The sequence below is a fragment of the Coffea eugenioides genome, chromosome 2 (assembly GCF_003713205.1).
Source record: "Coffea eugenioides isolate CCC68of chromosome 2, Ceug_1.0, whole genome shotgun sequence".
Taxonomy (NCBI): domain Eukaryota; kingdom Viridiplantae; phylum Streptophyta; class Magnoliopsida; order Gentianales; family Rubiaceae; genus Coffea; species Coffea eugenioides.
The window spans coordinates 9819882-9834959 of record NC_040036.1 but is presented as its reverse complement, the minus strand read 5'-3'; the positions used below and the strand labels follow the sequence as shown (position 1 = coordinate 9834959).

The window sequence follows — 15078 nt, the reverse complement described above, 5'->3', positions numbered from 1 at the left end:
AGCTATGGAGTACCATTATTTTGTAGTTTTTCTTTGTGGAGAAGTCAAGAATTGAACTCATGATCTCCAGAACATGGAGCATGCATTGATTCCTTGGGCTATCAACCTCTTTTCCACGAGGACAGACTTTGCCGCCACTAATAACAGCAACAGGGGCTAAAATTAGTCATTGGCACTTTCTGAGAAGGGGCACAAAAGTTATCCACCACCATGTTTTAGTACCTGCAGTTTCAAGTAAAGAAATAATTAATTACTAAACAAAATGCATATTCAAACTGGATGTGACATGTTTTAGTACCTGCAAAGGAGGAATATAAATTCCAGGTGCAAATGAGAATGAAACAGAGACAAACCCAAGGAAAACGTACCCTTCTTGGCAATTGAAGGAAAGAACGACGGGGAGAAGCCCAATGGCCACCACCCCAGTGAGCTGGGAACCTGACGATGAGTGGGAACTCATCAACGATGACGGTTTCATCTACAAACGCAGGAAACGTCCCTGTGTCGACCTTCCTTCCTCCACTTCGGCACTGGGACTACCGGATCCGGCCGTTGAAGAGTAGAAACGCCGGCAAAGGAAGAAAAGAGCTCTTCTAAAGCTCAAACACAAGTACCGACAAGAGATCGAACAGTGGGTACATTTGTCGAACACCTTGAAGGACATGCAGAAAAAATCCCCAATTGTTATTAGTCAGCAGCAAAAATATCGACAACCCAATGACGCTGCTACGTTGTCTGACCGAGCCACAATGACTTCCCCAGTCCCTCCGGAACAATCGTCGGACTCCGCTTGCCAGCATCTTGTTGATGAACTTCTCTTGCAGGCGGAAGCCCAAAAATCTATAATTGGAGATGTAGCAAGGCTGTGCGATGTGGCCGAAGCCTTGTGTAGCGCAAGAGAGGAGAATTTTACGAAATCCTTCACCGAGCTGCCGATATGGGCGTCGAAGCCGCATGAGCTGATGACGTCACTCTACGAAGATTGATTTAGTTCAGGAGTAAATGTCTTTTTAAAGTTTCTTCTTCTACACCATTATAGACTTCTCTGAGATCCAGGAAGGCCGAAAGGAGGGAGATGACCAAGAAAGCCTTGGGTTGGGCACTTGTCCATAGCTGCTCTTTTGGATGGAAGAAATACGACCAAAAATGCCATGCCATGGGCCTTCTCACTCCAGAAATTATGTGAAATTTTAAAGAGATTCGAGATGTAATTCATGTATAATATGACTGGTTTGATTGCTATCCTTTCTGGTTAAAAAAAAAGAAAAGAACGAGAAGAAAGAGAAGAATATGGAATAATTTAAATGAGAAAGAAAAAGGAAGGATGCAATGAGGGATTGGAGATTGGAGAGCCAGAAGAAGAAAGGAGAGAACGGCGGAGGAGAAAACAAGAGGTGAACTTGTGTTTGCCCTACTTAGGGAAGAGAAGAAAAAGGAACACGTGCACCTCATATGAGTATGACGAAAAAACTTGTGAACAGTAACATTTTTTCAAGTGTCATAATAAGTAGTGTAAAGACACATTATTATTCTTATATCAGATAAAATAAAAAAAAATTAAAGTATATATTATTGAGTTGATAATAAGTGTCATAATAGAGGTACTATAATGACAAAAACCAACAAATGTCCTTATAGACATGTCAGGAAAAGTCATTTTTGTTGTAGTGGAGTGAGAATTGGTGATTAATGAAGGCGTTTTGCTTGGATTGGATTAATCAGCAACGACCAAATAACTGTTGGACGTCTTCCGAATTAGAGGAGTTATACACTTTGGCACTTCGGGCAATGCCGACAGTACCCTGTCCGTGGGAGATGTTGTAATCCCAACGCAGTTTTCTCAAACTGGAACATGGGACTGGCTGGTAATATTAATTCCTTTGTTTCTTTTTTTTTTCCCCTTAAAGGTAAAACCTAAAGTTTCATAAAGCAGAAGCATCTAAGCGTTTGCATTGAGAATGATTCTCAAAATCAAGCGCACACAATCAGTGCCAACTGCCAACAATTCAGTCATTATCACTAAGAATTCGAATGACTACACTCGACAAATTAAAGAACAATGGAATCAAAATGCTAGAGAGGGAAGGGTTGGATTGTATTGTAAGATGGGAGGAATGATAAGTATAAGCACCTAGATTCATGACCTCTCACTTACGGAAAAAAAAGTGAGAAAAAAGTGAAAAATGTGCTAATTACTGAAATTTGCAAGCAAGGCTTATGAATCAGTTGTCTTTTGGATCTGGATGATGGTTTTCTCCTCCCTCCATATGCAGTAGACTGTAGACAGCGGCTCCAATTAATGAAAGCCTAAATACCTGATGGTGCGACTGAATTCCTCATTTTCTTTATTTATTTATTTTATTGTGCAGTGGAAAAAATTTTAGTCCTTTCCTTGCTTCAAAAGTATTGAACGTGTTTCTTTTTTTTTTTTTTTTCAATATTCAAGGAATTACATTTTTGCATGTATCTTCATCTGGGCATGCATGCATACTGCAGAAACCCAAGGTAGCAACACATCCAGATACTGATGCTCCTGAGCTAGAGTTCGCAAGCTATCACATTCCCGCTGGCGGATATAATCTGTTGGGTCTCGTGGCTTATTGGAGTGAGTACTTCTTTTCCGAGACAGGAAAGCCTGATACTCCTGAAAGAAAACTTTGGTTCGAGGCATCCAAGAATTTGCTGCAAGTCGCTTCCATGCTAGAGGTAATAAGGCACAGATTCACATCTAGAATTAACATTCTCTTTACCCTCATTTTAAGTTGCCAAATTCTATTTCAAGCGAAAATGAGACAACCCCTTTCGCACATTTCAATGTAGTAAATTCTTTTTGATTCTGACGGTGGTAGTTTTGTTCAAACAGGGAATTGAGCTAAACCAGTGCCTAAACAATTAGATTTGCTATTAACATGAGTTGGTCCAAGGAATAATTTTAAGTTATTAATAAAGATTAATCTTCTATATACTGACAGTATACGCACTTTTACAATTAGATGCATAACACGTAATCCGAATTTGAATTTGAAACTCAAATTTTACATATATGTCATATATTCAACAGTGATAACATATATACCATTATTGTATATAAGATTTACTCTATTAGAATAATAATGGTACACAAAAGCAAGGCAAAATTCAAATATTGACGTACCATTTTACCAAAAAATGATGGCAGATTTGTACGTGCTTCGTACTTCCTAGAGCTTGAAAAGGGTTTTTAAATGTTTCAATTACAATGTCTAAATTTTGGCCGATGCCATATTGGACCTGAATTACATTAAAGTCTTGAATTGTGAAACTACTGAGAAACGTGCCTAAGAACGCTTCTCAACTTTGACAAATGAAGATTATTTGCCGACTGTGAATGACAGCACTAACACTCTTAAAAAAAATGCGACTCATTCTCTAAAATCCGATCAAAAGTAACAAGAAAATTTTATTCCTAGCTAATAAGCGCTTCGATGGTCTACAATAATTCTCATAGGTAGCGAAATCTTATATATATATATATTCAAGGATGCTTCAATTCAAAAAGAAGAATTCTTAAAAACCACAGCATCTGGCCATGTGCTGTTGTGTACACAATTGTTTTAGGTTTATTTAGTTTTTGATAGGAATTTGACAATTATAGGAAGTGGTATTGTTTCAAATTGGTTCATGGATATTTGTTTTTGGTCTATTAAGTCTGTTTCTGTCTTCCAAATGGCGCTTCCTCAATGTTAACAAGAACAAATTTAATTTCAAGTTTATAATGAGAATTTCCAATTTCCTTTTTCTTTAGATGACACACTAGAAAAGGAATTCTTTAATCCAAGCTTTCCACGGTAAAGTTGTTGGAGCAACATCGGAAAATCAGCACGAACAAGAACATTGGGCCATCCAGCCATCATTTCTTCTATTGTATTATTCAATATATTATGGATATAAACTAGCATATTTCTTTTAGGGTTAATCTTGTGCAGACTCACAATATATGTTATAGCGCCTATGAATGCATGCTACCTCATTTCAATTTTAATTTTTATATATGTGATATGCTACCTGCTAGTATATACATTATCAGTATATACAAAATTAATCGTTTCTTTTACGAATAATTCTTAGTCAAAATGCTAGAAAAATCTCCTCCAAAATGAATTACTTCTAAATTTTATTTTATTTTTGTTTAAGGAGTTACTTTAAGCATTATAAAGGAGAAAGAAGGTTTGAAAATCATGTATTGACTATTGACGGCACATGAGAAGCAGGTGATTCAAGAAATAGAAAGATATCTTAGGAATCTTATAAGATCTGTTCGTTCTTCCCCTCCCCCCAAAATAAATGGTCAAAATTCATCGGGATCTAAAACTAGTTGAGAGGTCTAATACATATTAAAATTTGTTAAAAAAAATAACAAGATGTTTCTTTTTTCCCATCGAAGTGATCAACAAATGAAGAAATGGTTAATATATTTAAAACAAGAGCAAATTGCGCGAAATGTCACTAAACTATTGCGAGGTGCCGGTTCTGATAACTAAACTTTTTTATTAGCCAAAAATGTCACTGAACTAGTAAATCTGTACTGTTTTAGTCATTCCGTGTATTTATGCCGTTAGGAGAGACGGAAAGTCACTTTTTGAGGGGCAATTTCGTCTACACAACTGTTAAAAAATTTATACTCTTGTTCTTTTTCACCCACAACCACCCATCACCTACATTGCCACCTGATAAGTGCATAGTTTACGTGTTTTTAGTGTGTTTTATTAGTTAGTTTTGGTGTGTTTTAATTAGTTTTATAGCTAATTAACTAAGATTCTAGTGAAAATATGCATTTAGGGGTTTAAGTGTTAAAAATTGCATTTCTATGGATTTTTATGGTAAAAACTTCATGTTTTTGTAGGTTTAATGATTCAATCATCAAATGACATAAATTGAGAAGAGAATTGGATGATTGATGATGGTTTTAAATCATAAAAAGAGAATATGAAGTGCAAGAGATGAAATGCAATCAAGTTCTAAAGAAAAGGAGTTTCACAGCTTTGACACCTTGTGGTATTTTGGCAATATCTTGAGCGACAATAATCGGATTGAGGTGATTCTTATACCATTTTGAAGCCAAGAAATAGATCTACATTTGGTATGAAGACATTGAAGTCCAGTTCGGTGGTTTTCATAGTCAAAAGGTCGAAAAAGTGACTTTTCGTCTCTCCTAACAACATAAATACACGGAATTGCCCCTCAAAAAGTTCGGTGGTTTTCATGTGCGGACGAAATTGCCGCTCAAAAAGTGACTTTCCGTCTCTCCTAATGGCATAAATACACGGAATGACTAAAACGGTACAGATTAATTATTGGTTCAGTGACATTTTTGGCTAATAAAAAATTTTAGTGATCAGAATCGGCGCCTCGCAATAATTTAGTGACATTTCGCGCAATTTGCTCTTAAAACAATAACGTATTTGCAAACCTGCCACTTAATTTTGGTCTTGGGACAATTACTTCCGAAGTTTGAATTTCCTGGTTCTATTTTTTCTTCACACAAACTGGATTGATATAGAAAAACCACCACTTCTTAGAAGTTCCAAGATCCCAATTCCCAAGCATAGCCCGTAAAGAACAAGTTTAATTAAATTTGGAACAGTTTAGTCCGTGCGGCCTTATTTCCAAACCCTCTCGCTGTCACAACTGGAGTTTGTGCTTTGTACTCAATCCAAGAAAAAAATTACTCCCTTAAATGCGTCGTCTCAAGAAAAAGATTAAGCTAATTAATAGATCCTTGTATAGCCTACTACTTTAAACTTTGAATGCTTTTTGATTGGATCGGCCATGGTGGTGCTTCACAAAATGTACTTCTAATGGCTGCTATTTTCAAGATTTGAATATTAAATCTAACAGAGAAAAAAACCTGATCACAGGTCGATTTCAGTGATTAGTCAATGATCTTTTTAGGCAAAGCAATCAACAAAACAATTTTTATTTTTTTATCCTGCAATTAGTTTAATAGTAAAGCTTTTATTTTTGAAAAAAAGTTTAAAAAATCAGGGCTATGTAAGCAGTAATGCTAGGGGGCACATGGATGTTAAAAGTTTGGTAGAATTTGGTCAAACCCCCTTTGGGATCGCGTCCTTTCGTAGCAAGTAGATTAAGCAGCTATTTTGGAGTAGAAAGCAAATTAAATTGTTGTTCAGTTCCCATCTCTCTGTACTAATATTTGAAGGCTGTAGCCCGTGGAATCTATATGGCTGATCATTTTTGACCTTAATTAGTTGGTCGAAAAGTGCATGCCCAGTACCTGTCTCCTGAAAGGCTGAAAGACTAGTGGAGTAGCTAAGATGTTACTTTTTGACCCAGCAAAGCTGGTAAACAATTTGGCGCATGAAAAACACTACTGCGTTTTCGACAACAAAATCGTCCCATGGGATGCAAAGCACATGGTGCAAATATATTACTATTAAGTCGCATTGCTTCAAAGACATCACAATCACGTACACTTCATTTACTACTAGTATAATACGCTTGACTAACTATTCAATCAGCTGCTACTCGTAGACCTCATTTCAAGAAAATCATTCAAATCTATAATGAGGTTGGCATTAATAGTGATATATGATCTAAACATAAATCCCATGTTACTAATAAATTAATCAAATTATTTCAATTTGTTTAGAATCACCCTGGCATCTGTGCAGTACTTTGGCTCCATAGAATGGGAAGGCCGACAACCCCTACCATGATAAATATGTGGTTGATGTTCAGATCAAGGAGAACCATACAATGGCTGGAAAACAAGTCAAATGGCTTTTGTTGATGCAAGTTTTCGTTTCCTCGCTTATTTTCTCTGTTATAGCCGTTTCATCCGAAAGGAAGGCAATCTCTGCTACTAGGACAATCAAAGAGCTGAATCGCAATGGACCTTATCTTGGTCTTATTACGGTTTATGCCCCAGAAGAAGATGCTTTTTTCGCTACTGGTGCCTTCAAGCATAACCCGAAGCACACCTTTGTGAATTTGTCAGGTACATGATCAATCCCCAATACATACGCTTCAATATGGTACTAAGAGAGCAAGTGTATCGTTTATGATGATTGAAAATGGTGGTTGGTTTCTTACAGGGAGGCGGTTTCGCGTAGGGAGCATAGGAGGATCAAAAGTCATTTATGTAAGATTTGGAGTGGGAATGGTAGGTTCATTTCACATTCTTCTGGTCTGGTTATTACAGACAGTTGCTTGTAGTTGTTATGATTTGTGATCAGCAACTATGGTGTTTTAGTTCACTGGCCAATCTAGTTCACAAATCATAAAGTTGAGTTGATCGGTAAGGTTGGACAGAAGTATTTAACGCGTAAGCAAAGATACTGCTTGCTTAAGAGCTTCAGTGCTGGCAAAATCATTTTCATTTGCTCAGCTATTCATGTTGATAATCACTGAAGGATTTTTTCTGTTAATCACTGAAGGATTTGCTGGCAATAAAGAATTTTTCTATTTCGGCCATTGTTTTTTTTCTGTTAAGTAGTACTACCTCAAGAAATGTCTAATTGTGGTACGCCCAGGTGAATGCTGCAGCTGCAACACAACAGATGTTGGATGTCTTTCGCATGATTGGAATTGTACACTTTGGCATTGCAGGCAATGCTAACAGTTCCATGTCCATAGGAGATGTCATCATCCCTAAGCAGTTTGCTCAAACAGGGTTATGGGACTGGGTGGTAATAATCATTTGGCTCATTTCCTGCCTCAGTAAATGCAGACTACGAGTTTATTTCCGTTCATTTTGCAGAAATTCAAGGCAACAATACCGACAAATGATGTTGCTGAACTGGACTTTGGAAGCTATGATGTTCCCAATGGAGGAGACAATGAGTTGGGGAGCATTGGGTATTCGACGGAGTTCTTCTACTCTAAGTCAGGAAAGCCTAATGCTCCTGAAAGAACACTTTGGTTTCAGACAAGTCAGAATTGGCTAGAAGTATCTTCTAGTCTGGAGGTGAGTTGCTTATCGCTAATACATAACATCCTCATTCGCTTTGCAGCCAGCTAATTGCTGCTGCCTAAAACATTTTTTTTCCTCTTAAGTTGTCTTCAACTAGCCCTTGAATCTAATGGATGCATTTTCACTAATACAGGGGATGGCGCTGGAACAGTGCGTGAACTCGAGCTTGTGCCTTCCTGAAAAGCCCAAGGTAGTTGTTGGACTGAATGGCGCAACTGCCAACATTTTTGTGGACAATGCAGCTTACAGGGAGTTCCTCTATACAACTTTTCATGTTTCATCACTTGATATGGAGAGTGCAGCCATAGTCATGGTAAACGCCTCGCACCAAAACTAATCTGAAGAATATATCTGCTTCGAAACTCGGGGCGCATAATTACTAGTCAAGATAACTTGTTATGTTCATGTTTTCTGGAATTGCAGACATGTTTATCGAATGGCTTCAAGGTAATTGTCATACGAGGACTATCAGATTTAGCTGGAGCACAAGATGGAGACAATACTATTCGTCTGTTTGGCCCTCTTGCAGCATCAAATGTAGCCAAGGCTGCTGTCCAGTTTGTGAAGACATTGCGAGGATTTCACTTTCAACAGTCTATTTAGCCGCAACAGAGATTCAAGTTAATCAAGAGGAGTTTGAGAACTCATTTGCTAATAAACAAAGAAACAAAACTAGACTGACTTCATTGTGCACTGAAGGCTTTTTGGAATAAACATGTACCATCAAAGCGTTTTCTCACATTTCGAATAAGAATTTCTTGCCATTCCTCCAAGGCCAATCTTGGGTGAAGCATTTTTCTGTGTTTCTTTCATATTGAGAGATCTTGAAAGTAACAGGTATTATGGTTAGATTTGTAACTGAAACCTTCACAACTAAATACTTCTAGGACCATGATTATGTACTCCAACTAGAAAAAAGAATGAATGCGAAATTTACACAAGTATTTATGAACTACATTACAAAGAAATCAAATCTTGAATGAAATTTACAAGTTACTTATGGCATGTATAGATCAATATTTGATAAAAAGTTTCATAGCAGTCACAGGCATGCGGCAAAGGAAAACACTTGGTGTTTCACTTGATAAGATTAAAATATTCAGCATCCTTATAATCAAATGCATATTGGTGTGGGAAATTGTAAACCAAAACCAAGAATATACGATCAAGGTTTTCATTGTCTGTTGTTCACCTTCTTTAGCAGTTTAATTCAGATGGTTCAACATTACTAGGGTTTCTCACTCTTGTTTCTTCACCCTTCCTGTGTAGGCCTACAATTGTTGTTGTACATCTGGTTATCTGTTTTCCAATTTTGATGCCATATGGAAACCAAAGTTGGAGTTTTTTTCATATGGAAAACTAACAAAGTAGGGAAATTATGAAAGGGATTTCCTAATTTAAGTTAAAAATAGTGGAATTAAAAATAAGTGCATCCATTTGGTTGGTTTTGTTTCATGTAATTTATTTAATTTTTTTGCAACTAAAATTTGTAAAATGAATTCCTTTTTATTTAGGGTTATTATCACTTTACTTTACCCCCTCAACATTGGGTGTTACTATCAATTTCCCCCTTAACGTTATTTTTTTGTCATTTTACTCTCAAGACTAATGGTCAAACTTAACGGAATTTATTAATCTAAGTGATAAGACATGTTTAACAGTTAAAATTATTATCATCTTACCCCCATAAACTATAATCTTGTTATCAATTTATCCTACCATTAAACCAGCTTAACAAGTTAAAAAATTTTAGAAGATAGTACCCTCTTTTTTATATAATAAAAATAATAAAAATTTAGAATGACTCTTCTCCTTTTTAGTATTAAGAAAAAAAGTCAAAACATTAATCTCTTTCTTCTTGACAATCTTATTAATATTAAAAACAAAAGAAAAATAGGGGAGGGAAAGAGAGAGAGAGAGTGTGAGAGCACAATTCTTTTTTTAATACAAATAAGAAAGAATTCAATATTTTTATTATTTTGAAATTACTTTTACTTTTCTGTTTATTACCCAATTCCAATCCTAATTCCGAAAATATTAAAATAATACGATAATATTATATTCTTCCTTATTTTCTTTATTTGTAAAATCTAATTTTTTGACTCCTTCTATCCTATTTCCTTTTCTTTCCCTAGTATTAATAAGTGTGAAGAAAGAAATTTGAAAAAACCCTTTTATGTTATGTTTTTGAAATCTTAGAGTCGAAAAAAGAAAGAATAATTATTTCAACTTTTTTATTTTTAATTATATATAAAAAAAATAAATACATTTAAAAATTTTTAAACATACTTTTTAGATTAATGATAGGGTAAAATATCTAGAAAATAATGTTAGAAAATAAAGCGATTATATCACCACAATTTAAAGGGATAAAGTGATAATAACAATGTAGTAATGTTATAAAATAAAAGGATATTTTTGTCAAAATTTTATTAACATACTGAGTTGAATTACCTATGAGTTGTGTTTTTAAACTCGGATCGGACCGGCCGGTCTGACCGGTCGAATTGAAACCGGCGAAGTGTTCGGTCTGAGTTACTCTAAAAGATTGGATGTATAAAAACTCGGTCAAACCCGGTCAAAAATCGGGTTTGACGGGCAAACCGTATGAACCAGTTTGATGTCAAGCTTTTTTTTTTTTTAAAAAAAGGTCAAAGCATTTTCAATATTATATTTTGGCCCCAGGGTTGTTAAAAATTATTAATATATCTCAAATATTTCATGTTGTCCTAAAGTTTGGTGTTATTTTTCAATCAAATCCATAATTTTAATTCTAAACTTGTTAATGTTCATTTAATAATATAAATTGCTACTTGATCATTCTAATTTCTTTGTATTTTCTTATTAAATATATTTGAAACATCAAATATATATGAATATACATTTATTAATATTAATATCCTCTTAAGTATTTTACATACAATATTTTAATTTTTAAATAATTTTTTAATTATGATATCATCTAGTTCAACCCGATCGAACTCGATCGAATCCCTAAGTTTTGATCGAGCTGATGCCCGGTCCGAGTCTGAAAACACCTATGGGGTGAAATGACTAAAAGATAATATTAAGAGATAAATTAATAATAATGATATAGTTTAAGGAGGTAAAGTGATAATAACCCTTTTATTTATCTTTTTATTTCTCATACTATTACTTAAACATCTCTCTTGACTGCATTTGCATGTACAAATTATATCTTCCATAAAAAAGACAAAAAAAGTAAGCTTTCAAAAAACTATTTTTAATTTCTCTTTAAAGCATGAATAAGAGGGGTTAGTTTGACAAGTTACCATTACAATTAGTACGGATTCTGAAGAAAAAGAATAAAAAACTTTTCATTTAATTCCGCACCCAAAAACTTAGAGCCCGAATCTGCCTGTGGATGATCCATGGTGCTATCTAGGCTCCGAAATCCGATGATCTCTCGAGCACCTTCCCTTCTCCAAGCTCGGCTTTTCTCTTCCACCTGCCGATCCCTTCCTCGGTAAAACTCGCATCATCTGCTTCCTCTCTAACTCGCTTTGCCGGGGCTCTCAGAATTGTGTGTAATTCATTTTAATGTCTAATTGAATTTTATTCATCTTCATCGGTAGATTGTCAGAGTCAGCAACTTAGCACATTTGTCAAACAAGAAAGATATTATTGAAAATGAGAGTTGAAAAATTTGGAACTCGAATTTGCTTAGAAGATTAGGAATTGTTTATGGATTGAAGAAAGCTTGAATCATTTAGTACATGACTTTTTCATCCTCAATTAATTTGTGGTAGAAGATTATCATGCGCAGTTTGTTTGGCAATTTGTTCTTGCCTTCGATCAATGTCAGACCTTAAGAAATGTAATGCGTGGGCCTATCTCGCTATCAGAAGTTTTGTCAATTGGTAATCTCATGTTTTATTAGAGCAATTTCATGAATTTAGACTTGCTATGATATTCATGGACGATGTTGCAGTTGAACAGTTAAAGGTATATGAATAAGTATTTAAAAATAGTTGATTTTCTAATAAAATTTGGATGGCTTTCAGCCTAAAAAAACATCCGGATGGCTCTAGAAAAAGAATTTGTGAGAAACATAGTTATGATACACGAAGATTGTTAGACATGGGAAACTGCTGTTGTCGCAGTTGGGAAGTTCTTAATAAGACTGTAAGTGGAGTAAAAGTTCATTACATTTTGGATAGTCCATTTTGTACAGTTCTTAGTGAAGTGCATGTACAGCAGAAAAAAATAAATCCCACCTCGAATTGTGTTTTACTCCTTTAAATTGATAATAAAGAGATCAAGAATGATGGTGGAAATATGTCTTCACAGGAATCAACAGAGAATGCTTGCCAAGTAAAAAAATATAAAAGGAAAGGGATCGAGAGACAAGAAAAAAGAAACAGGATGAGTCAAGGCTGAGATTAAAGGGTAAGAAAATGATGGAATGAAGAGATGCCTTGCTTTATGAGAGAATTTATGTAAACATAAAGGAAGAAAGGGAATGTGAGTATGAGGTTAGCATGTTTGGGGGGCTGTGTGTCTCTTTGTGTGTGTGTGTGTGTGTGTGTGTGTGAGAGAGAGAGAGAGAGAGAGAGACGAAGAAAAAAATGAGAAATTAGCAGAGACAAAAAAAAATTAGCAAGTTGATGGTGATTACCAGGCCAAAGGCCTTGTGGCGATTTCCTTATCTCCTTGTGGAATCTAGTGTTTTGAAAGCCGGATTGGACCGGCCGGTTCGACCGGTTGAACTGCGAACCGGCCATGGTATCGGTCCGATTCTATGGTAGTGTTGACTTTGTCAGAAAACCGGTCAAAACCGTGAAAACCGCTACATCGGATCGAACCGGTTTTCAAGTTTCCCCCCTTTTTTTTTTTTAAGTTTTGCAAAATACTTCTATCAAGATTCGAACTCAAAACCTTTGTAACAAAAGACCAATGTAGTAACCATTGCACCATCATATCTTATTTGTTTTTTTTTTATAACTTATATATATAAAACAAACATCCACATTTCTTTTTTTTCATTTTTCTTGCAAAATCTCATTCTCTCATTACTCTTTCTTTTTAATTTTCAACACACACACTCTCTCTCTCCTCTTTTTTTTGTCACTCTCTTTTTAATCAAATCTCTTTAGTTTTAATTTATTGATGTTTTTTTCCATCTTTTTAATTTTGTTTTTGTCCATTAAATTGAAAAAAGTTAAAAAAGAATTATTTTTCTTTAACCCAAATTATTTAATACTACAACCACTCACTTTTATCTCATTTTTTTTTCTTATCAAGTTTGCATTTCTATTTTCGATTCTCTTGATTTCCTTCGAACTCCAAATTTTCTTTTTTAAATTGCAATCTCTAAATCCCAAAGACGTAAGTTAAAATTTAAGTTCACAATGTCAAATTCTCATAGACGTAAATTTTGTATAATTTTAAAATATTGTGATATTTTTGGGTTAGATTTAAGATTATTTTGGTAGATATAATTGAAATTGAAATTGAAATGAAATTTATTTATTTTAACTTATAGTTTAAAAAATTTATTTTTGAAAATCCAAGTTATTCAAAAATAGTAAACTTTTCATCATATAAAGTTTTAAATTAGTTTATTGCATGTCTTATTTTGTGCATATATATATTTATATAAATTACTTTTTTAAAAAATCATTGAACTGAGATTGAACCGATTCGACCGGTGAAATCTCGACCTTTTCATTTCACCGATTCAATTGACAGTTCGAATTTTAAAACATTGGTGGAATATGAGGATAGCAACGTCGATCCACTTGCACGGTTTTAATTTAAAACAATAACGGACCCATGCGAGGATTCCTATCCTCGCTTGGCACGTTGTATGTGGCGAAAGTGCTTTCAGGGCTCTTTGTGAGATGGGCTCTACTGCAGGCCAGGGCCAGGGCAGGAGAAATTGTTTCCGTCCATTCTTACATTTGTCCGATTTGTTTGTTGTGATTGTTATTTTCAGGCCCAATGGTGCAATATGTGATCAAATTATTACCTTTTATCTCTCTCTGTCACCTAACTTTTTTCTTAGTAAAAAATGTCACTTAACTTTTTTTTAATTCTCAGTAAAAAGTGTCACCCAACTATTAAAAACAACGCAACTTCTTGGTCATCCTATTATATTTAGGCCATAAATGCTACCAGAAAATCGCATGCATGATATGCGCAAAGAGCTCTAAGGACAAAATAGTCAGAGTCTTTAAAAAAAAAAAATCATATCAGCTTCTCCTAACTACTAGTTTTCTCGTTGTGGAACAATAAAAATCCTAAAAGCACAAATAATCTCCGGTAGCTGTCATGGTAGCTTGGGTGATGTCCACAAGAACATACAAGAGCAGCTTGGGTGAATTGTATTCTAGTCAGTTCAGGTGAGGATTTTAGCATCGTTAGGTATTTTGGGAGTGAGGCTGTGAGAGCCTTTGTTCAAAAAAAAAAAATGGATTAATCTTTCCGAAACTGACAGTATATATATTATCAGCGTTGGATGATTAACAACCATGCAAAATTTGAATTTGACAACTATGATTGACAACTATGCAAAATTTGAATTTGAAATTCAACTTTCGCACACATGTCATGAATCCAACGATAATAGTGTATACACTGTTTAGCTACAAAAATAACTAAGTGATGAAAAGCGATAAAAGTAACAGTTTGACGACATTTTTCTCCATTTACTCTATTCACGGCTGGCATTTTATGCCAAATACGAAAGTTTCAAAACTATTTTATTGCTCGGAGCATTTTGGGAAACAATTTTGTTCTGCACTTTGTTCTTTAGCAATAAAGTTGCATTGTTTATACGTTTTACATCTAAAAGCATTATAGGATACTGTTACTACGTCAGAATGTACGTATCACTATTTTTCCTTCTTTCTTCTTCTGTAGGTTTGCCCTATGATGTTCATATGCATTACAGGGCTAGCTAGGAACTCAAGGTATCGGATGAAGATAACTGATGGGCTCGTAGCTCCTGCATTGATACCACAGAAAGCCTAAATATCTGTCAAAATTCTATCACGTTTATCTATATTTGCCGTCTGCACAACTATCTATAACGAGTGGGTATAAAAGAGAAACGAACTATAAGTTGGCTTTTCAGAAATTTG

At 34.9% G+C, this 15078-nt stretch overlaps 1 protein-coding gene across 1 annotated transcript; it reads left to right on the top strand.

The window, feature by feature from the left end:
• Positions 1-6766: 6766 nt before the first annotated feature.
• Positions 6767-8778, top strand: LOC113763870 (bark storage protein A-like). The gene is made up of 6 exons (XM_027307848.1): positions 6767-6997; positions 7095-7162; positions 7533-7688; positions 7760-7966; positions 8106-8285; positions 8396-8778. Exons 1-6 carry the CDS (start codon positions 6790-6792, stop codon positions 8573-8575), a joined length of 999 nt encoding a protein of 332 aa, XP_027163649.1. The 5' UTR covers positions 6767-6789; the 3' UTR covers positions 8576-8778.
• Positions 8779-15078: the final 6300 nt, after the last annotated feature.

Excerpts from the sequence above, each read along its gene's own strand:
- LOC113763870 (XM_027307848.1), top strand. The coding sequence starts at position 6,790 with ATGCAAGTTTTCGTTTCCTCGCTTATTTTCTCTGTTATAGCCGTTTCA. Across the intron at positions 7,163-7,532 it reads TAAGATTTGGAGTGGGAATG|GTGAATGCTGCAGCTGCAAC; the intron begins GTAGGTTCATTT and ends TGGTACGCCCAG. Across the intron at positions 8,286-8,395 it reads AGAGTGCAGCCATAGTCATG|ACATGTTTATCGAATGGCTT; the intron begins GTAAACGCCTCG and ends CTGGAATTGCAG.